Source organism: Monodelphis domestica, chromosome 7 (assembly GCF_027887165.1).
Source record: "Monodelphis domestica isolate mMonDom1 chromosome 7, mMonDom1.pri, whole genome shotgun sequence".
Taxonomy (NCBI): Eukaryota; Metazoa; Chordata; class Mammalia; order Didelphimorphia; family Didelphidae; genus Monodelphis; species Monodelphis domestica.
In genome coordinates this window covers 184,826,034-184,853,990 of record NC_077233.1, presented here as the reverse complement: position 1 = coordinate 184,853,990, position 27,957 = coordinate 184,826,034, and the positions used below count along the sequence as shown (strand labels likewise).

At 36.1% G+C, this 27,957-nt stretch overlaps 1 protein-coding gene across 2 annotated transcripts in view; it reads right to left on the bottom strand.

Moving 5' to 3' along the window:
* The window catches only part of PARN (poly(A)-specific ribonuclease), a 217,079-nt gene that overhangs the window by 42,942 nt on the left and 146,180 nt on the right, over positions 1–27,957 (bottom strand). For both annotated transcript variants that reach the window (XM_007498625.3, XM_056806156.1), the window contains one exon: positions 25,855–26,044. In XM_007498625.3, the coding sequence (XP_007498687.1) occupies positions 25,855–26,044 (190 nt within the window). The remainder of the gene's footprint in view (positions 1–25,854; positions 26,045–27,957) is intronic.

The window sequence follows — 27,957 nt, the reverse complement described above, 5'->3', positions numbered from 1 at the left end:
AATTAATTAATGACATTTTAGAGGCAGATAATATTGATTTAATTTGATTTATCTAATACAAACTAAAAAATACAGAAGAAATAAGCTTATGCTATATTTCCAAATAATGTTGCTAATTTGAAAAGAATAGCCAAAACAACATTTAGAAAAAAGTTAAAAGTAGCATATAAATACCCAGGGTATTCCTATTTAGCAATTCTGTAACTTGAAAAATACTCTGAAGGCAATATTTTATCAGGTAATGTGTTTTATCTGTCAAGGCTCAATTTTCTGACTATAAGGATTTTTCATGGAAATGTTGATTTCATTGACCAAAGGAGCACAAATTGCCATGCTACTGTATTTTAAACATCCATGATATTTTTTTCTTTAAACAATCAGATCCACACCATCACCACAACTTCTTTTTTGTCATGAACTTGAGAACCATCAGCAAACATGAATATTTCCATAAGGAATGAGTATATGTCACACTTAATTTTGATTACATACAGCTTTGTTTATGTATATATTAAATTTAACATGGTAGTTACAATATTGCTCTCTCCTTATATTTGCATTCCTTTATGAAGTTCCTTCTGCTCTTTTTTTGTGCTTTTAAAAAATGCTTTAATGAAGCTTCCTCCTCCTCGTCTTCTTCCCTACTCCTTAATGAAAATCTCATCCCTGATATTATCTAAGGAAGGATTTGAGATAAGAAAAAATATCCCTTGCTTCCAACTAAAATACCTTGGGTTTAAATTTTATGCCTATTTGAATGGTAAGTAGTAAAACAAATTGTAGCACATAAACACAGCTAACATTTATATAGCTCTTACTATGTGTCAGACACTGTCAAGCACTTTACAAGTATCATCTCTTGGTAATCAAAACCCTGAGTGGTAGGTGCTAACATTATCCCCATTTTACAGATGAAAAAACTGAGGCAGAAGTCAAATGACTTACTACCCAAAGTCACAAAGCTAGTAAGTTAAATGTCTGAGGCTAGATTTGAACTCAAGTCTTCCTGCCTCCAAGTCTAGAGCTCTATCGACTGTGCCATCTAGCTACATGAATATAATGGAGTATTACTTGCACTGTAAGAAAGAATGGACATGATAAATTCAGAAAAATATCTATAACTCGACCCAAAGTAAAGCAGAACTAGGAAGATGGAATAAATATATAACTACAACTATGTAAATGGAGAAAACAATGGCAACAAAACAATCCAAAATTAAATGCTGCAAAATTATACTGACCAAGCATGATCTCTCCAAATAGATCGGAAAAGCCTTCTGCTTCTGTTTCTTTGCAGAGGGGTGGGGGACTGAGGGAATGCAAGTGATTTAATGTCAGATTTTTTGTAGATGTCAGTTAGTCTTATTAAACTCCTCCCCCACCATCTTTTTATTTTTTGTAATAAAGGATGACTCTTTGGGAGAAGAGAAAGACATGTATTGGGAAATGAAAGTGATTTAAAAACAAAAATTTCTAAAATAAAGAACATATTCAGGTTTTTAAATAAACCAAACATAATGGTCTTAAAATTTTATTTTTTTTATATTTTACTGCAGTTCTATTCATTAACTTTTGTATAGTTGATCTTTCCGCAAACAAACTCAGTTACTTAAGTAGAGTTTAATATAAAACATAATTCATCTCCTTACCAAGTGCTGTAGTAAATTTAATAAATTAGAAAATTATGACTAGATCTTAAATTTCAAACAGTTTAATTAATATTTCCTAATTATTAAGATCTAAAAGGTGGGGGGCAGCTGGGTAGCTCAGTGGATTGAGAGCCAGGTCTAGAGACGGGAGGTCCTAGGTTCAAATCTGACCTCAGCCACTTCCTAGCTGTGTGTGACCCTGGGCAAGTCACTTGACCCCCATTGCCTAGCCCTTACCACTCTTCTGCCTTGGAACCAATATACAGTATTGACTTCAAGATGGAAGGTAAGGGTTTAAAAAAAAAAAGAGATCTAAAAGGTATTTTGACAAAAATGCTATGGCTATTGCTCAAAGTCTACAGAATTTCAAAATATTTTCAAATTAATAATTTTTTGGTTTTTAAGTTAAGAAAAAGAGATTTTAAATTAAAAAAAATTTTCTCTAATCATCCACCAAATGGTATTCTCTATTATTAATGATTACCACAATCTGCAAACAGTGCACCTATCTCTTTGTCATTGTTCTTCCTGTTTTTATATATCATTTAAAGTCCTTTTAGTTGTCATTAGCCATTTTCCTCATATTTCTCAGTTCAATTTGAGCTATATACCCTTTGATCTGTACCACCTTTTTTAAAAAATTCAATTAATTTGTTTGTTACATTAAAATACTCAGTTAACTCCCTCCCTCCCTTTCCTCTCCCCGTTAGAGAAAGCATCCTCTGATGAAAAGATATACGTATATATAAAACTACATCTTATTTCCATCAGTTCTCTCTCTGGAGGTGAAAATACACAAATAATTATTCAAATAATATTTCTGTTATTGTGTAGAATGTCCTCTTGGTTCTCCTCATTTCACTCTTCATAGTTCAATGTAGGTTTTGTCATGTTTTTCCAAAACTAACCTGTTTGCCATTTCTTATAGCACAGTAGTATTCTATCACAATTATATGGCACAACTTGTGTAGTCATTCCTCCGTTGATGGGCATCCCTTTAATTTCCAGTTCTTTGCCACCAGAAAGGTAGCTGCTATAAAATTTTAAAACATACATTCTTTTCCTTTTTCTCTGATAACATTAGAAAATAAACCTAATAGTGGTATTGCAGAATCAAAGAGTATATACAGTTTTATAATTCTTTGAGCATAATTCCAGATTGTTCTACAAAATGGCTGGCTCACAGTTTCAACAAGTATATTGTTAGTGCACTCATTTTTCCACATTCCCTCCAACATCTATCATTTTCCACTTTTATCATTTTAGCTAACCATTAGGTTGTATGTATGATATCTCAGAGTTGTTTTGATTTACATTTCTCTAATCAATAATTATCTATGGTATTTATTAATATAGTTCCATATAGCTTTGATTTATTCATCCAAAAACTATCTGTTCAAATCTTTTGACCACTTATCAATTGGGGGATGGTTCGTATTTTTATATACTTGACAAAGTTCTGTCTATATTTTAGATATGAGAACTGTGTGACTTAGTATTTTTCTGTGGTTATATATCCTGGTTCCATTTTGTGGCCTTTTAAAATCTGAACCTTTAGATTTCCTGTAAAGTCACACTGACCCTTTTAATGTGAAATCTGTTTTCTAAAAACCCAGGACACATAAATAGCTATGCCCATTTATTCTCCTCTTTAGCCACTGTAAATTTTAAAGTGATACCATCATTTTCTTACATAATTCCTGTTAAACCCATTTCCTTCTAAGGGATAATACTATCAGCATGGCAATGCAATCATTTATTAAATGTTTTTTTTTTTTTGTATATAAGACTTCCAGCAGATATTCAGAAAACAAGGTAGCTAAGTGGCCCAGTAGATAGAGCTAGAGTCAAGGAGAACCAAATTTAGATCTGGTTTTCAGATACTCGCTTGATTGTGATTTTGGTAATTCACTTCACTTGTTTGCCTCAGTTTCCTCTGAAAACTGTAAAACAAGTTTAATAATAGCACAAATCTTACATGGTTGTTGTTAGGATCTAAGTGAGATGTAAAAAGTACTTAACATAGAATCTGGCACATAGTAGGCACTTTATAAATGCTTATTCCCTTCCCCTTTAACCTTCTCACTATTAATCTAGTTGCTCATTCCTAATGAATTTCTTCTCTTCCACTTTCGTGATCTATATTAGAAATGATTTCAACTTTGCAATTAAGAAGTCTATATCATGGTCAGCAAACTACAGATCAGAGGCCAAAACCAGTCTGCTACCTGTTTCTGTATAGCTAGAAAGTTAAGAATGTCATTTAAAAATGTAAAGACCATTTTTAGCTCATGGGTCACAAAAAACATGCAGTAAGGGTAGTGGGGGTCAGATTCAGCCCCTGGAACATAATTGCCAACTCCAATATAGATTATTTCTTCACAAAGGAAATACTTCTATTTCTTTCTTATGTCATCCTCATGCAAGTGCTTCCTACCATACTTCTCAGGTTCATGTATTTTAACATAAGAATATGTTTTAGCATTTAGTTTTTTCAACATAGTGTAATCCTCAAGTGCTATTTTCCAGGAATCAATCTCCCTTTACCAGGTCTTAGTTTTCCTTCTGGAATGGAAATTTTAAGGTTACTTTTTATTACTATTGTTATATCCCAACTGTGCAATATAAACATTTGAGGTCATGATATTGTTACTATCCCTCATTCCAGTTATTTCCTCCTGAGTGTTAATAGGCTCTCCCCTCCACTGTTAATTTTTTGCCAAACCCGATATGCTCTACAGTATCTGGCCAATTGAAAACAGGAATACCAGAATTGTTTCTCTTGTTTGTTATAATCTGTAGGGGAGGTGTCTTTAAGATGTTTCTATTTGTGAATACCCAGATATTAGAGAGGGTATCAGCTAGTATACATTAAAAAAATAAAACAAATTAATAATAGCAATGGAGGTGGTTGTCTACTGTTAAAAAAAGCTGCTTACTATAAAATTCTATATCTTAGCCAGATATTTCAAACTGATAATAAGTTTGGCTCAGAATTAAACAGGAAGAGACTAAATTGAAATGCCTTTGAGAAAGGGAGAAAGAAATAAGCATTTATGTAATGGCTACTATGTGCCAGGTCCTTTTTTCAAATATTATTCCATTTAATCCTCACAACAACTCTGAGAATTATTATCCCTGGTTAATAGCTGAAGAAACTCAAGCAAACAGAGGTTAAGTGACTTGCACATAGTTACATAGCTAGTAAGTATATAATGTCAAATTGGAACTTGTCGTCCTGATTCCAAGTCCAGTACTTTATCTTCTATGCCACCAGATGTCTAGTTAAATAACTTCAGTTATTTTACTGACCTCATATTTCTGGAGAGGCCTACTTTTGAATCTAAAATTATTCTGGGCATATATAGAAGGTATGGAATACCACAGGCTCTAAAGAATTAAAAGTTGAGAATCATGTAAAGGGAAATGGAGAGGCACAGAGTGATCATAATAAGCAGGCTGTAACATAATACAAATAAATTATGTTTCAGAAATGAAGTCACCAAAAAAATGTATGACTTGAAAAGAAAATGTATGATCACAACCCATTTGATGACAAGAATGACAAATATAGCATTCATATGTTCTGTTGAAATCCTTCAAATATCAAGAGACTGCAAAAAAATCCTCCAATATGCTGGGTGGAACCAGAGCAAGCTAATGGGGGAGCACTAGACCAGAGTCATTCAGGACAGGCAGACACAAATGAGTCATGAGTAGCATCGCTGAAGAGAATAAACAGATCAAGATACACTGATAACTAAGCAAAGTACTCTCCAGATCTCATAACACAATCCATGACCAGCCAATAGCTTCCTCTAACACTGTGGTTCAAAAAACTAAATCCCATTTTTTCATATAATCACAGGTGCTAGGAGAAAAGACCTGATCTTTTTAGAAATCATAAAAAATCTTTGTATAAAAGGCTTATACCTTTAATAATAACTTCATTTTTACTATATTCTGGGAACATTTCAGCTGGTAAGACCATATTGTTAATCATTCAATTTGTGTTGAGAAAGGCATAATTAAAATGCATTTTAAACTAATTAGGCCCTAGTTTCTGTTGCATATTTATTAGCTCTCCTGAAAATCTACTTACATCACAGTTTCTGATACCTTTCTTTCACTGTTTAGTTGGGATGAGATAAAGGGTTGCAAATCAATTGGATAGGAGAAGAGAGGTTTTTACTATTGTACATACAAAATATATCCTTAAAGTCCTGATTAACTCTGTCCTGGAAGGCACAGGAAACATAAAAAAAAGTCTCTTACTCTTACGGAGAGTGATTTGCAGAGAGAGACCTTTGAAAAAAATAATTGTTGCCAAAAACTGATTAAACCAAGAAGCACTTATGAAGGGCCTATTCTGTGCCAGTCAAAATGTTAGAAGTGCTGGGGATACAAATATAATAAATAAAATCATCCCTATTCACAAGAAGCATACATTCTAGTGGGAGAAACAACAATATATATTAAGTATATATAGAATAAATATGCATTCGCTATGTGCCTGGCACTGTGGAAAATACTGAAGGTACCCCAAAAGGCCCTGGATAGTCTCTCCATCAGGGCACTCATAATCTAATGGGGGAGACAAACGAATGAAAAATAAATGAGGTAAGGCTCTAGAACTAAAAGGGGTAGGAAAGTCTTTCTCTAAAAGATGGATTTTAGTTAAGACTTGAAGGAAGCCAGGGAAGTCAGGAGATGAAGATGAGGAGGGAGAACATTCTAGGCATGGGGAACCGCCTGAGAAATTGCCTGGCTAATATGAAAATAGGATTAACTTTTCCTTTGTCTACTTTTGAATTAATCAACAAAAGTGAATACACTCATGCTTATTCCTAAAGTAAGGGAAGTCCACAAACTACTTACTATAGGAGTTTACACCTCCAAAAGCAAAGACACTGCTACTTAATGCCGAAGTAGGGGAGATCTGCAAGTCACTGCAAAAGTGGGTGACAACTCAGACGCAAGTGACTATACCCCCTGGGCAGCACTAAACAAATTTATTTATTTATTGGAAATTTTTATTTAATTAGTTAATTTAGAATATTTTTCCATGGTTACAAAAATCATGTTCTTACCCTCCCCTCCCCTCGTCCCATTCTGTAGCTGACGTGCAATTCCAGTGGGTTTTAAATGTGTCATGGATCAAGATCTTTTTCCATATTATTCATATTTAGTGTTAAGCAAATTTAAAGACTACAAATGGTCCCTGTAAAGTGGAAGAAGGGACATGAAGTGACATGGAAAAAGCACTATAAAAACCCTGAACTTCTTGTCCAAACTCACTTTCTTCTTCAGACTTGGCTTTGGAGGAACTCCAACTTGGGAACTCAGCTTGGATTCTGACACTTGGACTGCTTCTGGTAAGACTGCTCTTGGATCTTCCCTTTGGATTACAACATGGGTAAGTGAAAAGGATGACTCCTTTCTTGGCTTCTGGAGAGATTAGTTTCTGGAAAGGCCTCCCTGTCTTGGGAAAGGCCCTTTGGTTATTCACCACCGGTCCTCTGGCTAAATGGCCCTCCAACTGAGGGCCCAGCCCGAGTTGAGCCAGGCACTAGAGAAACATTTAGGGTGATAAGCTAGACTGCTTACTCTACTGTCTTTCACATTTCTCTACTTTACTCTTTCCCTCTATTTTGTAAATAAAGATGTTAAATAAAGTCATTTTGACTTGAGTTATAATATCAGCAACCACGTTCTCTTATATTTAGTCCAACTGTAAATTTAATCCTTACACCAAGAAATGGAGTGTTATGTTCAAGGATCAGAGTTAGGAGTGTGAATCTTGAAATTTCTCAGACTTGTGAATGTTAAAAATTTCCACATTGGGGAATTCTCCATTAGAACAATTCCTTACTGGGAACATTCCCCATTTTGACAGTGAGAACTCTACTTGGATCAGAAATGGGAGGACCTGTACTCCACCGGTACTTAAGGACTGCTTTAGGGGAAAAAACTCCTTGCTAAACAATGAGGGTACTTGGGCCCATACTTATAGTGAGGCAAAAAGTTCTTTAAGCCATGCCTATTTTTAGAATTAATACAATGGGGTGCTAAGTACCTATTAAAGGTCAGGCAACTTGTAAACTTGCCAGGAGCAAAGAGGTGAAAACTTATTCAGAAGTTTTTTCGGGTACAAACTTACTAAAGAGATTAGTCGACCCAGCAGTGTTTTTAGAATGGGCTGTCCTTTGGAAAACGTCTACTATGATTGGTAGATGGAAGAACTTAGGGGAGGTGACATAGGAGAAAACCCCCTATATAAGAAAAAGCAGAATCTCTTGAAAGACAATCCTTTTGAAGAGAATCCTTTTGGAGAATCTCTTGAGAGAGGCTCTGGAGAAGGGAAGCTCTTGGAGGACAATCTCTAAGGAGGTCTCGCTGGAGCTCCTCTGAGGGGACTCTGCCCCTCCAGAGGCTCTTGAGAGAGGCCCTTTGAAACAGTCTCTAGCTGGAAGGCTCTTTGAGGAGGACTCTGGCTGGAACTCTCTCTGAGGAGACTCTGTCACTAGAATCCTTGCTTAGAGAGACCTTGTGGTGAGTGATAAAAGACTGACTGACTGATCTCTCTCTTAAGACTCAGGTCTAGGCCATGTTGGCTTAAGGCCCTTCATACTTATTTCCTTTTTCTCTCTTTCTCTCTTTTCTTTAATTCCTCATTGTATTATTAATTAAATTCTCTATAAAACCCAGTTGACTTGGGTATATTCATAATTGGGAATATTTCCCTGGTAACCACCTTATATTTGATTTAAAACCAAGACACTGTAGTGAAACATATTTTCTGCGGTCACAAATTTACTCACCTACTCTTATATCTACTATAATTTATATCTTCCACTATTTTAATTATAACAGGAGTAAGGTGTAAGAAGACTGGAAAGGAGGGACAGTTAGGTAATACAGTAGATATAGAGTCAGGCTTGGAGTCTGGAAGACTTGGGTTCAAACTTGGCCTCAGACACTTCCTAGCTGTGTGACCCTGGGTCAAGTCATTTAACTTGGATTGCATAGCCCTTGTCACTCTTCTGTCTTAGAATTGATACTAAGACAAAAGGAAAGGGTTTAGATTTTTTAAAAAATATTGGAAAGAGAAGAGAAGACAGGTAGAATATAAAGGGCTTTAAACACCAAACAGAATTTTTATGTTTGATCCTGGAAATAAGAGGATGTCTGAAGTTTATGGAGTGTGTATGTGTTGAGGTGGAAGGTGGCGGGGAGAGGGAGGGAGGGAGGGAAAGAAGGAGAATGTTAAGCCTGCACTTTAGGAAAATCTTTTGGAGGATAAAATGGAATGGGGAAAGACTTGAGGAAGGTGATGCACTAATGTGCTACTGAATTAGTCCAGATGTAAGGTGATGAGAATCTGCATAAAATAGGGTAATAATTAATGTCAGAGGGAAAAGGGGGGCATGTTGAGATGTTGCAAATGTAAAATGAACAGGCCTTGGCAACAGATTAGATACAGGGGCTGGGAAGAAAGAATATGACAGAAAGTGAGGGGTTAAAGTTGAATAAATGTAATAAACACAAAAGTAGTCAATTAAATAAAATGGTGTCTGGGGGCAGCTGGGTAGCTCAGTGGATTGAGAACCAGGCCTAGAGACGGGAGGTCCTAGGTTCAAATCTGGCCTCAGCCACTTCCTAGCTGTGTGACCCTGGGCAAGTCACTTGACCCCCATTGCCTAGCCCTTACCACTCTTCTGCCTTGGAGCCAATATACAGTATTGACTCCAAGATGGAAGGTAAGGGTTTAAAAAAATAAAATAAAATAAAATGGTGTTTAGGAGAGTATAGCACTATAGGTTCATAAGATCAGGAAAGGCTTATAGAAGGTGGTACCTGAGTTGTATCTTGATGAAAGAGAGGGATTCTATAAGGCTGTGCAGTCCAGTCATGGGGGACAATCAGGGCAAAGGCTCAAAAACAGGAAATGGAGGGTGAGGGAGGATCAGGGAGAAGGCTATAATGAGACTGGAAAGACAGATGTGGGTCAGGTTGTGAAAGGCTTTAAGAGATAAACAGAGGTGTATATATTTTGATTCTAAGGGTAACAGAGAATCAATAGAATTAAGTGAGTAGGGGAGTCATAGTAAGATCTGCACTTAAAGAAATATGGAGGATGGACTAAAGTGGTAAGAGACTTGAGGTAGAGAGACCAGTTAAGAGGCTGTTCCAATAATGTAGGTGAGAGGCAATGAGTGTCTGAATGAAAGTTGTGTTAGCAAAGAAGGGAGGTTGCAGAAGTAAAAATAGCAGGATCTGGCAACTGTCTGGACATGAGAGATGAAGGAGAGGGAGGAGTTGAAGATTATAGTCAAGGATTATAAACTTGGGAGCCTAAAAAAATGGCACTGCCTTTGATAGAAATAGGGAAGTCTAGAAGAGGAGTGAGTTTGGAGGGAAAAGAATAAATTCTACAACTACTATTAATTAGCTAATTTCATGTCAATTTCAGTTTTAACTGCTACCTCTGTTGATAATGAAAGTCCTTATCCAACCTATTGTAAGGAACAAGCAATATAATGAATGAGAGTATCATAAATATAAAAAAATTATAAAAAATATAAGATATAATTTTTACCACTGTAAAATGACCAATGGTACTTGTGAATACTTTAAAAACCTATGCCACTGGTCAAAACAATGACATCTGATTCAAATATTATATTTCTGAAAAGAAGAAAGATTATCAAAATTCCCAGAAAAAATTAATTATGATGCAAATATGTTGAGACATTCTAAAAATTACACAACAATAGAGAAACCAATTTGTTAATGGGATTTATATTTTTTGAGAAAACAAGAACCCTAAGATATATATAGCACCCACATTAGCAGGGCTTGAGACCAAGGCCTGAAATAACTAATTAGATATAAAAGAAATCAGGCTATAAAAAAACAAAATTAATCATAAAAATTAAAGTACAGGCTACAAACTAGCTCTGCATTTATGCATGCTTCCCATATGCAGTTATGTCTCTAGTAACAATGGGAAGAATTTGTGAAATTCTACAGCTTAGTAAGATTTTACAACATTAAAGACTTAAAAATTTTTTTTCTGAGCCTTTTTGGAAGTTCATTAAAATACATGACTCTTAAGAAGTTATTTATAGAAGTCTCAGGCCTCAGGTGATTGCTTAAACAATGAAAGATAGATGGACACATTTCCTCTCTTTAAGGCCAATATAGATACTCAATAAGCTCTTAAGATAACTTGGTTCCAGTGTTTGATCATTCTAAAAAGTTTTTTAAAGTCTTTTCTTAAGTCTAAGCAAAAGCTATGTTTATGTATTTGAACCTATTTCCTCTTGCCTAGTCTTCCATGAAGATAGAAGGCACTGCTCAGAACACTTGAAAGTGATTAAGTCCCTTTCTTAGCTCTTCCCCTTGCTTCTTTTGCTATAAGTGAAACAGCCCCAAAACCTTTCCTCACAGGGTCTATTTCTTTTCTTTTTAAACAAGTTGGTTTTCTTTAGACCTACTCCAGTTTCTCCACATTCATCTTAAAATGTAGGAATCAGTGCTGCACAGTATTAGAATTCTGACCAATGGTGAACAAAGTCGAAAAATTACTTTCTATCTTTTGTATGTCAAACTCCTATTAATGCCTACTAGTATCACATTTGCTTTTTAATTAACAGTTATTATGCCTGCTGATTCATAATCAATATGTTGGTCCCTGGGTTTCCCCTTCATCAAGGAGTAAGGTAAAGACCCTGATGTATTGGAAGTATGGCTACTGTGAAAAATAGACTCGAATACAGGACTACAATCCCCATGAGCCTTTGCTCCACTTCCCCAGAATGCCGTGTAATCTCACCTGGGCCGAGATCGAGAAGGGATTTAAGCTCATTCAAAGGCTTTTGAGGGGGTTTTTGGCTTTTTTTGGACTTCCGTTTTAGAGCAGACACGGCTCTTTCCAGAATGTAGGTGAGGTCTAGGCCTCTGGCCTAGACACGTGTTTTTTCTTATCCTGTATTTTCTTTTAATCCTTAACTTTAATAAACCTCTAAAAAAATATAATACTCCTTGCAGAGAGAACTAATTTCTACCTGCCTCAGTCTCCCCATCTCCCCTAAATTTTAATCTTTACACTACTTAGACACATTTCCTCTACAACACCATTTATTACAATTAGGCAATACACTTGAGGGAGAGATTTTTGAAACAGATTTGTGCCTTCTTTCATATAGGGAACTCCTATTGAGGAAACCTCTATCAATGCAGACTGATATCTCATGAATAATTTATAATCTTTTTTTAAAAAATTAAAACCTTTATCTTCTGTCTTGGAATCAATACTGTGTATTGGCTCCAAGGCAGAGTAGTGGTAAGGGCTAGGCATTGGGGGTTAAGTGACTTGCCCAGGGTTGCACAGCTGGGAAGTGTCTGAGGCCAGATTGAATCTAGGCCTGGCTCTCAATCCACTGAGCTACCTACCCAGCTGCCCCGGAATAATTTATAATGTTAAAGCGTACCTAGGATACTGAGAGATTTAAGTGACTTGCCAAGGGTCATAGAGGCACTATATTTCAAAAGTCTTAAATCCAAGATATACTGTATCTAAGGCCAGTCCTCTATTGACTGACACTGTATATACATATACATGTAAATGTATTGTGTTTACATACATCAAACTGATATACATGTATAAACAAAAATATACATGTACCCACACAACTCAAAAGGGGCTCTAGAATTAGTGCATATATTTGCTAACTCCATATCACTATACTAAACATGCATTACCTCCAAGCTTTAGAGAAGAGAGAAGGGAAAAGAGGGGTAAAAATGCTTGGTCTGAATTCAAATAGGGTGTCTCCAAAGTCTTAATACAGTTTTATATTTATTAATTTTTTAAACATTCACTAAAATTTTTTTTGAGCTTCCAAAAAATAAATTGAGTTCCAAATTCATTCTTTCCCCAGAGTTTCTTACCCTCATTCTTTCCCCAGAGTTTCTTACTCATCTATTAAGAAGGCAAACAATAAGATACCTATTACACATGTGAAATTATATGAAACTCAATTCCTTATTAGCCATACTGCCCTATCCTACTCAAATAAGATGAAAAAAATATTTGCCTTACTGTTTAGTGCAGTTTTAAACTACTAAATTCTTTAAACTCTACTTGGACTATTGGGACACTATTAAATATGAACTAATTTGTGGTAGCTGTAGAACACTTGGTCTCTACTAGAATTCACAAGATTTAAACATTAGACTGATCTTTTGGATCAGAGTGTAAATATCTTCATGTAGCTGACCAAGCACATTTTATATTAAGATGGTCACCAACAACATAAATGTCAAACATTCATAGAAATTTGAATGGATCTTATTGCCTCTCCTATCAATGTTTCAGCAGAGCCTGGATTACTTGAAAGGTCTATCAGAGCACCTGCATCTCTCCTTGATTCTCACTACATCAATTTTTTATTAAAAATATAAGTACCTTTATCTGTTATTGGTGTCCATGCTGTCTATATTCAAAGTGACAGACACTTTAATGGAATTTGTTTATTTTAGCACTTTCTCTGCTTAGGAAAAAAGTGTTCTGCCACATAAAATCAATTTTTCATTAAAATGGCATGCAAATTTTTATCTGAATATATGTAATTAAAAAATAATTCTTAAAACCCTCTTTTGTCACTTTCTTTTTAAAGAACTGAGGTTCTGAATATTGGATCAGATATTCAAAAGAGGTAACATGTAGTGTCTGTTTAAATAAATGTACATATTTTTTCATTTTCACAACAGCATAAGGACAAGAGATACTTGCTTAGTGAATCAGTAGTACAGACTAATTGGAGCAAAATAACATTGGCTATAAGGATTTACCTGGGCTACTATCATCTAAAAAGCTACTACAGGTAAATCCTTAGGTCCTGAGTAGCCACCGGTAGTCTTACCTGACCATAATCTTTTATCATTCTTTCTTTTCCTCTGCCATACAACCCCTTAAACTCTGTTTTTTAATCTTTACATGATCTCAATTCCTCCACACCTCAGTTCTTTCCAAGGCAATTATCACTATATTGGCTATACTCTCCTCTCTTCTTTCTTTCTTTTAAATCCTTATCTTGTCTTAGAATCAATACTGAGTATAATTCCAATGCAAAAGAAGGGTAAGGGGCTAGGTAGTGGGGGCTAAATAACTTGCCAAGGGTCACACAGCTAGGAAGTATCTGGGGTCATATTTGAACCCAGGACCTCCCATCTCCAGACCTGGTGCTTTATCCACTGAACTACCTGCCTAGCCTTTCTTTCCTCTCTTTCTTAACCCCTTGTTGAATAAGTTCAACTTCTATAGTATCCTCTACACATTAGTCTGTTGGCCCCTTAAACATACCTTGTCAAACCCCAACTGTGGAATACTACTACGGTCTACTGTTTTTGTTCCTATTTATATGACCTGCTTTAATAGAGCTTGTCTCCCATGTTGGGAATACTCTTTACCTCCCCATCTTTGCCTCCTGGCTTCTCTTACTTCTAGTGAGACTCATCTCAAATTCTATCTTTTGCATGAGGTATTTCCCATTTCTTCTCAATTATTATGCTTTCTGAGATTGTTTTCTAGTTACATTATATAAATGTTGTCTGCATAGTTATTAGCCTGTTTTCTTTCCCACTTGAATGTAAACTCCTTGAGGGCAGAAGCCATGTATTTTATTTTATTTTTTTTCCCTTCCTTCCTTCCTTCCTTCCTTCCTTCCTTCCTTCCTTCCTTCCTTCCTTCCTTCCTTCCTTCCTTCCTTCCTTCCTTCCTTCCTTCCTTCCTTCCTCTCCCCCTCCCCCTCTCTCTCAGGTCCTCATCAACTATAACCATGATGTCGAACCTATGGCATGCAAAGGCCTCTCTGTAGGCATGCACACCATCACCTGCCAGAGTTTGTTAATGGAAAGACAGAGGAACTCCAGTGGAGCTGCTCCCTTCCCCTTCCCCACTGCAAGTCCCCATCCTTCTGCCCAGCAACGTATTGGAAATGCCTCTCCCTCCCCTGAGCAGAGTACTGGGGCCATTTCCTTCCCTTTCTCCCACCCCACTGGGGTAGATGGGTCTCAGTCTCTTGGGGGGGGGCACAGCAAGTAGTGGGGAGGAGGGAATGAGCAGAGCAGAGCACACAGTCTGAGGGGCAGGGTGGGGCTCGGCACACTGTCTTTAAAAGTTTTGCCATCACTGACCTATAACACTAGCCTGCTGGTGGGGGTCTGCCTGGCTGAAGTCTCTCTATACTCTAAACCATTCTCTATTCAGTCACTAAAGTGATTTTCCTAAAGCACAGGTCTGATCATGTCATCCTTCCTCCTCCTCCATAAACTCCAATGGCTCCCTATAGCCTCTAGGATGAAATACAAAGTATTTGGTTTGATAGTCAAATCTTTTTATGGCCCAGCTTCTTCCTGAACACCTTATTCCCTCTCATGTACTCTTTGATCCAATAATACTAGCCTCAGGGTTTTGCCACCAATAATGCAATCCATCTCTTGGCTCCAGGCATTTTAATTGTCCTCCATGCCTGAAATATTCTTCTCTCTTCTACTCCAACTACTGATCTTTAAATGGAAACTAAAATTCCATCTTTTACAGGAAGCTTTTTCCCAATCCCTCTGAATCCTAATATCTTTTTTCTGTTAATTCTTTCCTATTTATCCTGTATATAGCTTCCTTTGTATGTATTTGTTTGTTTATTATCTCCCATCAGATTTAGGCTTTTGGAGGGCAGAGACTATGTTTTAAGAAAAGAATTTAGGTTAAAGCAAGATATTACAAGATGTAAAATAGATAACTTCAACTACATTAAATTAAAAAGTTTTGCACAAACAAAATCAATGCAATCAGAATTAAAAGGTAAACAATAACAAAATGGAGAAGAATATAGCAAGGGTTTCTGACAAACACCTCATTTCTTAAATACATAGAGAACTGAGTTAAATTTATACAAAACATTTCCCAAATGATGAATGGTCAAAAGATATGAACAGGCAATTCTCAGATTAAAAAATTAATACTACATGAAAAAAATAAGACTGTTGACTAGCAAAACGCAAATTAAAACACCTCTGAGGTACCACCTCATACCTATCAGACTGATTAACATGACAAAACAGGAAAATTATATATGTTGGAGGGATGTGGAAAAATGGGACCATAATACATTATGAATGGATACAACCATTCTAGAGAGCAATCTGGAACCGTGTCCAAAGGTCATAAAACTGTGCATACTATATGGATAATATTAGAAAATAAGTCTTGCTATATTAGTTTAAGATAAGTAGAGAAGCTGGCTTGAGAAAGAATTGGAGTTTCAAACAGAGCTGAGTCAGTGTCAGTTTCAAGTCTAACGGTTTTTCTCTGGCAATTGGTCTCTGGCAGTTGGCAGTCTCTCTCTGAGGTCTTGAATGAGGTAGCATCTTTGCCTCTTTCTCTCACTGTCTGAGGTAAAGACATGAAAGAGTTAAGTGTTTTCCTTTTCCAACTTAGGAAACACTAGTGATTATCTATTGCTGTCTTTATAAATTGGTTTATATCTGAGAAGACCAAAGAAAGATCTGGTCTTTGTCTTGGAACTCTTAAGTGTGCTAAGGCTCAGAGTCCTAACTTGATTCTTGTTAGCCTCAGCCAGCTAGCCTTAGTTATTTTTATAACTTGAAGGCAAAGTTAATAATTATAAGGGTAATAGTGTTAGTTTTATTTAGAATAGTACAAATTTGGGTTAGATCAGAAAGGATTAGTGTAGCCTGTGAAAACAGAAGAAGCAGTTCCTTGTGGAACCAGGGAGTTAGAATCCTTAGTTAGACATCCTTTTATCCTTGTATATTTCAATAAATGTTTTATTTTTTGTAACCAGAATCTCTTTAGCATCCTTGCACCTGGCCCTGAAGAGAAGTTCTTCTATGAGTTTCACTTCACTGATAAACTGAATGTACTTTGTAAGTACCACAAGTAGAGTATCTAAAATCAGTTTATAATCAATAATCAATCCATTACTCTATTATTTTTACAGTTTTGGCGAGTTACATAGGACAAAGAACCAGACAATCTGATTTTAAGGGTCCAATTGTCAATTTGGGCAGTTTAAACCATTATCCCAGCAGGGGGTCAGTGGAAGCAGCCAGAACTGACAGTTTCTATGTGAGCTGTAGTAACAGTGAGCTGAACTCTAGGTGGCTCCAAAACCCATCTTCCAGTCAACTTGACTCAAAGGCTCTGTGCTCTCAGAAAAGCTGGTGAATTAGCTACATAAAATCATCATAGGATTTTTTCTGTTAGATATGGTTTCTCTCATTTTCACTATTGTACCAGATTATATACAAAAATTATTTGCCTATGACTTTCTAATGCCATTACTCTCATTGACACTCCTACAACTAATCTCTTATGTTCCTGTGCTAATATTGTTTTTCTTGTGCTTTAACATGATGATCTAATTTTTGGCAGTTGTTTTTAAACACTTAAAAGCAAGTATCAAGCAAGTTACTGCAAAGAATGATCTAATGTTAAAAGTGAACTATCTAGAGACTAAACTAGATAGAATGGAAACACAATATGAGGAATTACTCAAGGCTAAAGGCATAATGGCAGAAAGAATATGAAGCAACTAAATTAGAGGGTACAACTAAATCAGAAAGACCAACTAAATTAGAAATGGAAACTGAAGCATTAGAAAGCATACCAGCTCATATGTTTCCTTTAAGGGAGGTACCTGTAGTGTCCCTAGAGAGTGGTATGGTGAATCCCATGTACCACAAAAGGTTTATGCAAGTTAATATAGACAGTTTTAAGAAAAATACCCCCAATATGAAGAAGAACCAATGGGAGTTGTAAAGCAGTTCAAGTGCTTAATTAAGCTTTACAATCCTTCTTATTTGGACTTTGACATCCTTATGGATGGATTATTGACAAAGAAGGAGAAACAGAAGATTACAGAGGACACTAATAAGAACCCCCAAATTGTGGATTGGCCAACTGAGAATCCTGGAAGGGAAGTTAGCTCAGTTGCAGGTTACAGAGACTTAACTACAGTCAAGGAGGCAATAATTGAAACTATGAGGCAAAATTCCAGATGCCCAGGAACCTGGTCTAAATTTGAGTGCCTAAAGCAGGAAGTGGGAGAGATTCCCTCTACTTTCCTCAATAGAATTATTGTCTATGCTGAAAAATGGATTGGGTTGGATAGTTTTAACAAAGGAAAATGTAAACACATTAGCAGGCAGTTTGTGAAAAAATGCATGCCCTGCGATACGAAATTATTTTCAGAGTAACTGTCCAAATTGGTTTGATATGGGTCTTTCTGAAATTTGGAGAATTGCTAATGTTGTTTTCCAAGATGAGAAAGATAGGCAATCAAAAGAGAAAAATGACATAATTGATAACTTAACCAAAGAAATCAGAGAGCTTAAACAAAAACTGAAATCCAATGAAGTGCAGAAAAAAACAGTAGCTGCACTAAGAACTTATAGACAACCCAGAAATAACTACAACGCCAGAAAATACAGACAGACCTAGTCATCTCATGAGAGAGTACAGATTTAGGGGATAATTCTTTGGACAAAACTTATGGAGAAACCAAGGCAATAGGTTTAATCGCTTTAATGGATTCAGGCAAAATGGATATGGAAATTATGGGTTTAACAACAGATTCAATAATGGGTTTAATAATGCATTCTAGTATGGGAGACCAAACTACCCAAATTATTTTGATACTGGATGCTACCATAATTCACAACAAGCCCCAGACCTGAATTCTATGCAAGAATATATCAAAGCAGGTACTTGTCCAAAATATTTCCAAGTAGCTGGTGGGAATACCCAAAAACTCAATATGCAAAAAGGTGCAACTTCATTATGAAGGTGTGCCAAGGACTGTGCAGTTAAAGATCTTGTATATGGAGACAATGGACTAGGAAGTATGGGCAATGAAATAAGAACTAATGAAAATGACAAAGAGATTTTAAAAACATGGCAAATTAGTAGAGGAGGAATCAATGAAGAATTAGAGAATGACAAACAGGAACAAGTATTGAGTTTTCCTGATCCTAGTGTATTAGCTCCTGTAATGCCTGTCCATTCCCCAAAAAACAGCACAGAATCTCATGTAACCCTAAAAATAGGAACCCAAGTTTACAATTGTCTCTTGGGCACAGGTGCTGCCAAATCTGTGTTGCAGAAATTCCCTGAAGAATCCAAAGCAGTCGGTTCAATGGAAGTTGTGGGTGTGATGGGAAAACTACAAAGAAATTAGAACCAAGAATGGTTTCACTTGGACCTCTAAGTGTAGAACATTCTTTCCTCTTAATGCCAAATTCCCCAATGAATCTAGTGGGTAGGGATTTTCTTTGTACATTGAGAGCAATCATAGTATGTATACCAACCAGAGATATTTCTTTGAAACTCCCAGAAGAATCCCTGAACCTTTTCCCTGTATTATCCTGGATACAGTAGAGTCAGAGCGGGAAGGGAATAACATCTATCAGACACCAGATGATATTTCAAAAGGCTTATGGGCTACAGATTCTACAGATGTGGATTTATTAAAATAATCAACCCCTGTTGAAGTGCCAACTAAAAGAGGTCCATCAACATGCATTCCACAGTACCCACTTAGTAAAGAGGTCATTGATGGGATCACCTCAATAATAAATTCTTGGTCGTCCTTTACCTTTTGGTCAGATTTTCTTTGGAGGTCATCTTTCATCTTCTTCACCTCATCTTTCATCTGCTTTGCCTCATCTTTCATCTCCTTTGCCTCATTTTCCAGCTGGTTGATTTTGGCTTTCAAGACACTATTTTCTGTTTCTAGATGACTTATCTTAGTTTTTAAGTTCTTTTCCCAATTGTCTTCAGCCTCTCTTAATTGTGTTTTGAATTGCATTTTGAGTTCTTCCAAAGCCTGTATCCAATTCGCTGGGATTTCTGATTTTTCCTTTGCTGATCCCTCTCCCTCTGTTTCATTCGCTCTTTGCTCATTACCTGTGCAGAAGCTGTCTATTGTAATTTCTTTCTTCTTTTTCTGTTGTTTGCTTGAGTTTACCCCTTCTTTGCTCCCTGTATTTGGCTGTGCTCTCTTGCTCCTCTCATTTTGTTTTGGTTTTGGGGCTGTCAGTCTCCCCTCTTGGAGCTTTGTCAGATCTCTTGGTACAGTGTATAGGGGAGGAATGTTGGCTTCCCTGTCCTCTGGAGGTTTTTGATTGGATTGAGTTCAAGTGGGTTGGGCTGTATGTGGTATGAAGCTCTGAGGCTCTGAAGACTCCTGGAAGGCTGGGCCGCCCAGGCTCTCTCCAGTTCTCTCCAGCTGCTTCTCTGATGTGCGCAAGTGCCTTTGCCCGCCTCCCTAAACTCTGAGGAGTTCTGATGGAATTAGGTTCAACTGGATTGATCTGGTTGTGCCCTGAGGCAAAGGTGAGGCTGGAGCTCTATGGAGGGACCCAGCCACTGCCCCATCTCTCCCTGGCTTCCTCCCCACTGTCCAAGCTGGATGCTCCGAGCCCGGCTCTCCGCTGCTCACAAGGTAGACCCTCCAAACCAGCACCTTTGCCAGCTCAGAGGTTCCCGCTGCTGCTGTGGGCTCAGCCCTCTGGGTTGTGGGGGAGGGGTCCTGGGACCTTCGCTCTGCCTTCCCCTTAGCCCTGAGTATTCTCGGATTCCGGCTTTTGGGGGGTGTACCTTTTGATTTGAGTCCAGAAGGAGGGTTCCCCGCTTCTGTTCTGTTGTTCAGCTTGGATTTCGGTGCCCTAGGAGCATTCAGTCTGTATCGGTAAGGAAGGATCTTCCACGAGGTCTGAACTTTTGCTGCTTGCTAAGCCGCCATCTTGACTCCGCCCCTCAATAATAAATTCTTTATTGCAGCAAGGCATAATAATACCATGCATCTCTGAATATAACACCCTGATTTTACCGGTTAAAAAACCCAAGCTAGATGCCGAAGGATGAATAGTTTATAGGTTCATACAAGATTTAAGAACTGTGAATGATCATGTGGTAAAATCTTACCCAGTTGTACCAAGTCTTGCTACCATTATTTCATATATCCCAAGTCATGCAAAATATTTTACTGTGGTTGATTTATGTTCTGCTTTTTTCTCAATACCAATACATGAAGACTCACAAAAGATATTTGCATATCCAAAAGTCATGAAACTGTACATACCCTTTCTGCAATACTCCTACTAGGTCTATATCCCAAAGAGATTAAAGATAGGGGAAAGGACCTATATGCACAAAAATATTTATAGCTTTTTTGTTAGCAAAGAACTAGAAATTGCAGGGATTTCCATCAACTGGGGAATGGCTGAACAAGTCGATGGTATATGACCATCATCATATGTAATACAAGGTTAATTGAGCAGAACCCAGAGAATATTGTATATAGTAACAACAACATTATATGATTATCAGCTGTGAATGACAACTATTATCAACTAGGCAAGGATATAGGACTGTAAGGGACTCATGACAAAAAAAGAATATCTATCACCATAGAAGGAATAAATGAAGTCCAAATGTAGACTAAAACCTACTATTCTTCACTTTATTTTCTCCATGAATTTTCCTCTAGAGTGAGGTATCTTTTTCCACAACATGATGAACATGGAAATATGTATTGTATGATAATAAATATCCAACCAAGATCATATTATCTGCCTTCTTGGGGAGGGGGAAAGGATGAGAAGGAGGGAGAGAACATAAATGGCAAAATGTCAGAAAATGATTATTTTAAATTATATACATATGTAATCTAGAAAAATTTTAAAAAAGAGTCAGTATGTAATTCAGAATTTTAGGAAGGGGAAGGGCCTTGGAAATTTCAGAGAGTAACTATCCAAAAACCAAGCCTTTAGCCCAATTCTTATACTTTCTTCCTTAGAGAGCTCATTCAAAACCAAAATTTCAGCTATGACCTATATCTACAAATGACTCTGAAATCTTATTTCTTGTCCTGAACTCTTCTTTGCTAGCTCCAAACCTTTATAGTAGAGCTATAGCTGGCTCAATTTACCCTTCTCAGACTTACTCAATGAATCCCTTTCCACATTCACTAAAGTCCAACCAAACTGGTCTTCTTGGTGTTTCTCTCACACATGGAATTCTATCTTTTACTCCATGCCTTTGCGATATGCTATTCTCATGCCTATAATATCCTCTCTCCCTATCCTCATCACCCCCTCTAAAAATCCTTAGTATTCTTTGAAATGGTATTCTAATGCCACTTCCTACATGACCCTTCCCTTATTCCTCAGTTGCCTCTCTCTAAAATTATTCTGTATGTATTATATATCTATTTACATGTGTGTTTACATACACACACTATATGTGTGTGTGTGTGTATATGTATATATATACACACACACACACATATATATATATATATATATATATCTATATCTTCTCCCAATATAATGTATGCTTCTTGAGGAATAGGCTTATTTTTATTTTTGTCTTTGTATCCTGAGCTCCTATCAGAGGATCTAGCAAGGAATACATGCTTAATAGATGATTGCTGAAAGAACAAATAAATAAGTTTAAAATGAATCAGATTTCCTGATTCACTTTCTCAACTTTCCATTTTGGAAATATCTTAAGACCTCTAAAAAGCACATGCAATATATATCCATTCCTCTTTGGAGCAAATGTGTGTTCATTTAAGTTTAAGTCACATATTCTCCACCATGGCCACTCCCAAGAAGTTCCTAAGGAGCAATGGAAGGTGGTAGTGGTGGTGGTGGTTGTAGTGGTGATATACACACAATTTTTTGTATGTCAGCACACAAGTAATTTACCAAGCTACCAGTATGTGCCAGGCGCTCTGCTAAAGAAGCTCTGGGGAATACAAAAAAAGGCAAAAGATAGTCCCTGTTCTTAAGGAGCTTCCAGTTTAATAGGGGAGATAATCTGGGGATAATCAACAGAAGGAAGGTACTAGCATTAAGGAAGACCAAGAAAAGAAGGTAGGACTTTAGCTGAGACATGAAGAGTCAGGAAAGGTAGGAGGTAGAAATGAAAAAGGAAGGAGACGCAGAAAGGAGAGAAAGAGACTGGAAAGAAGAGAAGAATGGAAAAGCAAAGAGAAGTAAAAATGTCTTCCCTCCAAAAGTTAAAAAAATTAGTAGTGAGGAGAAACTATTAACTACATGATAAATGTTGCTAAGTTCATAAACCTGAAGGGGAGGAAAAAAAACCTTGTTAATCTCTAGATAAAAATAAATGAAATGATTATGTAAAAGGATTTAAAATAATTAAGTAAAGTTACATCTTGTGACATAGAAGACAAAATCAGTTCCAATCTCAGAAAAAATAAAATAAAATGAATTATTTAAGTACAGCACAGGGAAAACTAAAGGCAAGTAGCTTATAAAAGGTTTGTCTTTCAAAAGATACTACAGATCATACTAATTTGGATAGGAGGGATTTGTATTTGGAAAGAAACTGTTTTGAACAGGAATGATGCCAAATTTAAAAAGAACTGCAGATGCTTCTCAGTGAGTGTATTAATTACTGAACAGAAAGTTGATATGTCATCAATAATTTTAAGATTTTAAACAAACCTGAATAAATCACATTCTCAATTAGATTTAAAATTGCACACGGATGCATGTGAGTGTTTAATCCAGATCCAATGTTGCAATGCTAGTTTCTCTAAATCTTTTTACAACTATCTAAATTTTTCATTGGGAATTTCACATAAACCTTAAAATAGATTTTATTCCATAGCTAGTTTTTTTTTAATAATACTCTGTGGGATATGTATATTGTTTAAAAACAATCTGATGAAATTGAACAGAATGTGTTAGAAATCACACTCCCAGTCTGTATTCTTACAAAAATCCAGTGGAAAGACACAATACTATCTTTATCTCAATTTCACAGAAAAAAAAGCTGAGCTAAGAGTTGAAGTGAATGGTTCAGATTTACAGTTAGTAACTAGTAAAATCTGGGCTCAATGCTAGGTTCACTAATTCTAAATCCAAATTCCAAATGCTCTTTCTACTACACTATATCACCTCTTCAGTAAATCAACAACTAAAAGGACTTGTTTTAAATCAGTAGACAAAATAATGAGGGGGATGTGTGTGTATGTATGTGCTTGTGAGTATGTGTCTACCTGTCTATTTGAATCCATTTCCAAGTTCCTGGGTTGTGTTGTTTTTCTCAGTGGTCTGGGAGTTCAGGTGAGCTTTTTTTTTTTTTGATGGTTAGAATACTAAAATGGGAAATGCTGAGAAGAATTGAAAAATATTTTCAAATTCATTCATAGGTTTAGAACTACAAGGAATCTTAGTCCAACCCTTTGATTTTATAAGTAAGGAAACAGAGATCTAGAGAGATTAAATGACTGGTCTAACCCCTATCTGGCCCCTTACCAGGATACCACACTGCTGATGTTCAAAAAAAGATGTAAAATAAAAAGGTAATTTTTTAAAAAATGGTGACTTTAAATAGATGAGGATCAAAGAAAGAATATATTTCATAGGACTATTTATTATAACCAGTTCAACAAAGCATTATTTTTTCTATGAGGCTTGGAAATAACTTTGTTTTGCAGCTCCAATTGCAAGTTACATAGTTACTTTAGAAAGCCACTAATCCAATGCGAATAACTTCAATACATGATTTGATAAATACTTCATGGCTAAAGTTTACAACTTCAGACTTATAGGAAGGAAGACAAGAAAGGCTAGAAGCAAGGAAGTATTTATGGGTAGCCAAACTAAATCAGAAGCTCAATAATCACTGCTTTGAATAACTTTATATTTATCAGTAACTTTTCAAAACTATTTCCACTAATTATAATTTCATTAATTTACCCACATTTGATTCTACAGAAAATATTTTACACATACAATGTTTATGTGTATTTGAACTTCATGGTACTTCTAAATCTCGTCTTGTTCTATTCAAACAAATTTACTTCCAAGCCAGATTTCCTAAAATACAAACCCTATATTTTTCCATCTGTCAAATACAAACCCTTGTATAATTTTAATTTTAGACCCTGATTCTACTACTGAAAGAAAATATAAACTACCAATAATATACAAAGAAGAGATGGAAATCTATTTGCATTAGAAACATTAGTTGTGGAGAGGAAAGATTAAGGTGTCAAGTAGTTCTAGATAGCTAGATCTCAAAGTCAGTTCTCTAAAGGTAATTTAAAGTGATTCACATCTGCAGCTATTGGCTTGTCAACCACACTGCCTGTGGAAAACTAAGTGACTTTCTAAATCACAACTGCTTCAATTTTTAACTTCTCTCCACTCCTCTATTTCATTGTTAGTGCAATATCTATTTCTATTGTAGTAATATAGTCTCAGTCTCACACTAATGTATTTTATTATATGATCCTTCTTTTTTCCTTTATTAAACACTTGCACAGAAAGTGGTTACCAGATCAATATAAAGAGTATAGAGAACATCAAGAAAAGTCTCTTACTGCCTCTGTGAGAAGTAGAATATACTTTTTATGATTAATTTAAGTCTAATTTTAAACACCTTTACTATATTTAGTAAGAAGAATCAGGATTTGGATTGATACATTTCCTACCAAAGATGTGGAAGAAAATCTCCGATCAAGCATCCTGTTTATAGTAACTCTAAGAAACAATTCAAGATATGGAAAGGAGTAGGAAATGCAAAACAATAACATATTCCAAATTCAAGTTCCTACCTTCTAAACCAGAGATGAACGACTATTTATCTATAGGCCACATTGTCCAGCTATGCATGAGCATTAGGAAATGTGAGGCAGAAAGTTCTAGTAAGCTTATTATTTTAGTCCTTCATTGTTCCAAATGCTCAGAACAAAGTAAAAATGAATTGGATTATCACAATGAAGTATAAACAATTTATTTGTATTGCTAGTGAGGACTATAAAAATAAGTTTGGGATTTCACTAAAACTGCCTATAATAGGAATACTTCAAACACTTGTTAAGTAATGGTAATGTCATTCCTTTCACATGTAGCTATGGAACTATGCTGATTTGAAGATTGAAAGTACTGATTACATATTCTAGCTGAGTGGGAAAACATTCTTCCTCAAAAGTCAGTTTCTTCATTTAGAATTCTATGAGGAACAAAAAGAAAAATTGATACAAATGTCATTTTATCCCTTCCACCCAATACCAATTTAATAAACTGAATTATAGTAAGATTTACTAATGGCCTACAGCCAAATATTTCTTACCTGTTAACACAGTAATACCGACTTTGTGGGCTATACGATGTACACTGTGTTTTTAACCGCTTTCTTTCAACCTCCTTCCAACTATTTTCTGTCCATTTTCTCTTGTTCTGTTTATCCACATGCTTCTTTTCAACATATTCGGCATAAGTCTGGATCCGATAACTTTCTGCGTACTTGCTGGTATTGACGGCTACCCCCCCCCAAAAAAAAGAAAAACAAAAAGAAAGAAAAAGATACTTTAATACATAAATATTGTTTTAATTTAATACATAAAAATTGTTTAATTTGTCCCAGAAGTATTCTCTCTTTGAATCCATTAAACACAAAGAAAATAGAAATTGTTATTAGTTCAAAAACTATAAAAACTCAGTAGTGAAAGCTAGCATAATAGTGTCTGCTAGGGGTCACAGTGCACAGAGTGCCAATCCCAGAACCAGGAAGATCTGGATTCAAATCTGACCTCAGATATTGCCTGGCTGTGTAAACCTGAGTGAGTCAATTCACCACTGCCTGCCTCAGTTTCCCTAACAATTCAATGGGGATAATAATAGCTCCTATCCCTCAAGGTTATCACAAGGATCAAACGAGATGATATTTGAAAAGCACTTAGCATAATGTCTGACACAGAGCAGATCCTTAATAAATATTTGTTTCCCTTCTCCCTTCCATGATAAACCCAATATAATAAAACCCAATTATCCTGGACTCGGCAAATTGAAGATTTATAATAATCAGATAGGTCTTCTCCTTTCTTATCTTACATTCCTTTCTTCATACTTCAAAGCTTCTAGTTCCCATCCCCACCCCACCCCACCCATCAGCACCTGGACTTCAAGGGCTATAGTTACGTTCTGACTTCCCCATCATGTCTTTAAGTCAGTTTCAATGCCTCAAAATAAGCAGATACCATGCTGCCACTTTTTCTTCTATGTACATTCTGTTGGCTAGGGCATTATGGGGCTATAAAACTATGAGGGAAAAGGAATAAAATACCTACTGGCAAATGGGACTGCCTAATTACTACCTTCCTGCATGTTTCTGCTCTCCCAGTCCACTGCTACTACCCTAAAACATTAACCTTTCTTCAAACCAAGAAAGTAAAAGGCTCTCCTTCTTCCAAGACAGTCTTAGCATCCAGGTAATTTTAAAAAGCACACACTAAAGGAAGAGAAATAGCAGGAATTATCATCTTTACTCAGAGCTTTCAGAGCAGATACCTATTGCCATTGATACATGTAGATTTTAAAACAGTGGTGACTTTTTTGATCTCTAGGTGGCTTGGACCTAGCTAAAGCCTATAGGGATGGCGAAAGGGGTGACCAAAGCAAAGAGAACAGACAACACAGGATTGTCTAAGGAGTTCAGTCCATAAGTCATATGCCAGGTACCAGTAATGAATTATGATTTAAAAATAACGAAGTTATCTTTCTCTTTAAAAAGTTTTATATCTAACATCTCACAGCATACACTAGAATAAAGTCAAAATGGATACTCAATCTAGAAATAAAGGGTGGCTCCATAAACAAATTTGGGGAACACAAAACAGGCATAGTATCTTATACTCTCTTAAAAGAAATTTACTTATTAGTGAATGTTAGTTTTCCTTTTTCTAATTGGTTATGGTTTCAAATCTAAAATTTAATTTGTTGCCAACATATATTTAAAGTAGATTCCTCAGAAGCATGATCCCAGGTATTACAAAATGATTAATTTTCTCAAAGTGATGAGAAATCATCAATTCTATAATCATTATGCTTTCCATATTGCTTTTTGGCAAAAGAAAGCTTTGTGAATTTTTTCTTTAAGTTTCATTACTTAACTTAGCAGGTTTACTTTGAGAGTGTTTGAAAAGGACTACATTGGCAATAATCTTTTTCTCTAGATTAATTTTTACTGCAAAGGAAATCAAGCCAGTTTGAGATAATATTGTACATAATTGCAAAGACGACAGTAGGCTCATTAATGAGCCAAACTGATCTCTGTTATTATTCCCAATAATTTAGCTCCTGACTATTTGTACCACATGTATCAAACAACTACCTCTCTATAGAGAAGGAATTTATCTCAACATATGTAGCATTAGGATAATTTTAAAAAAGAAAA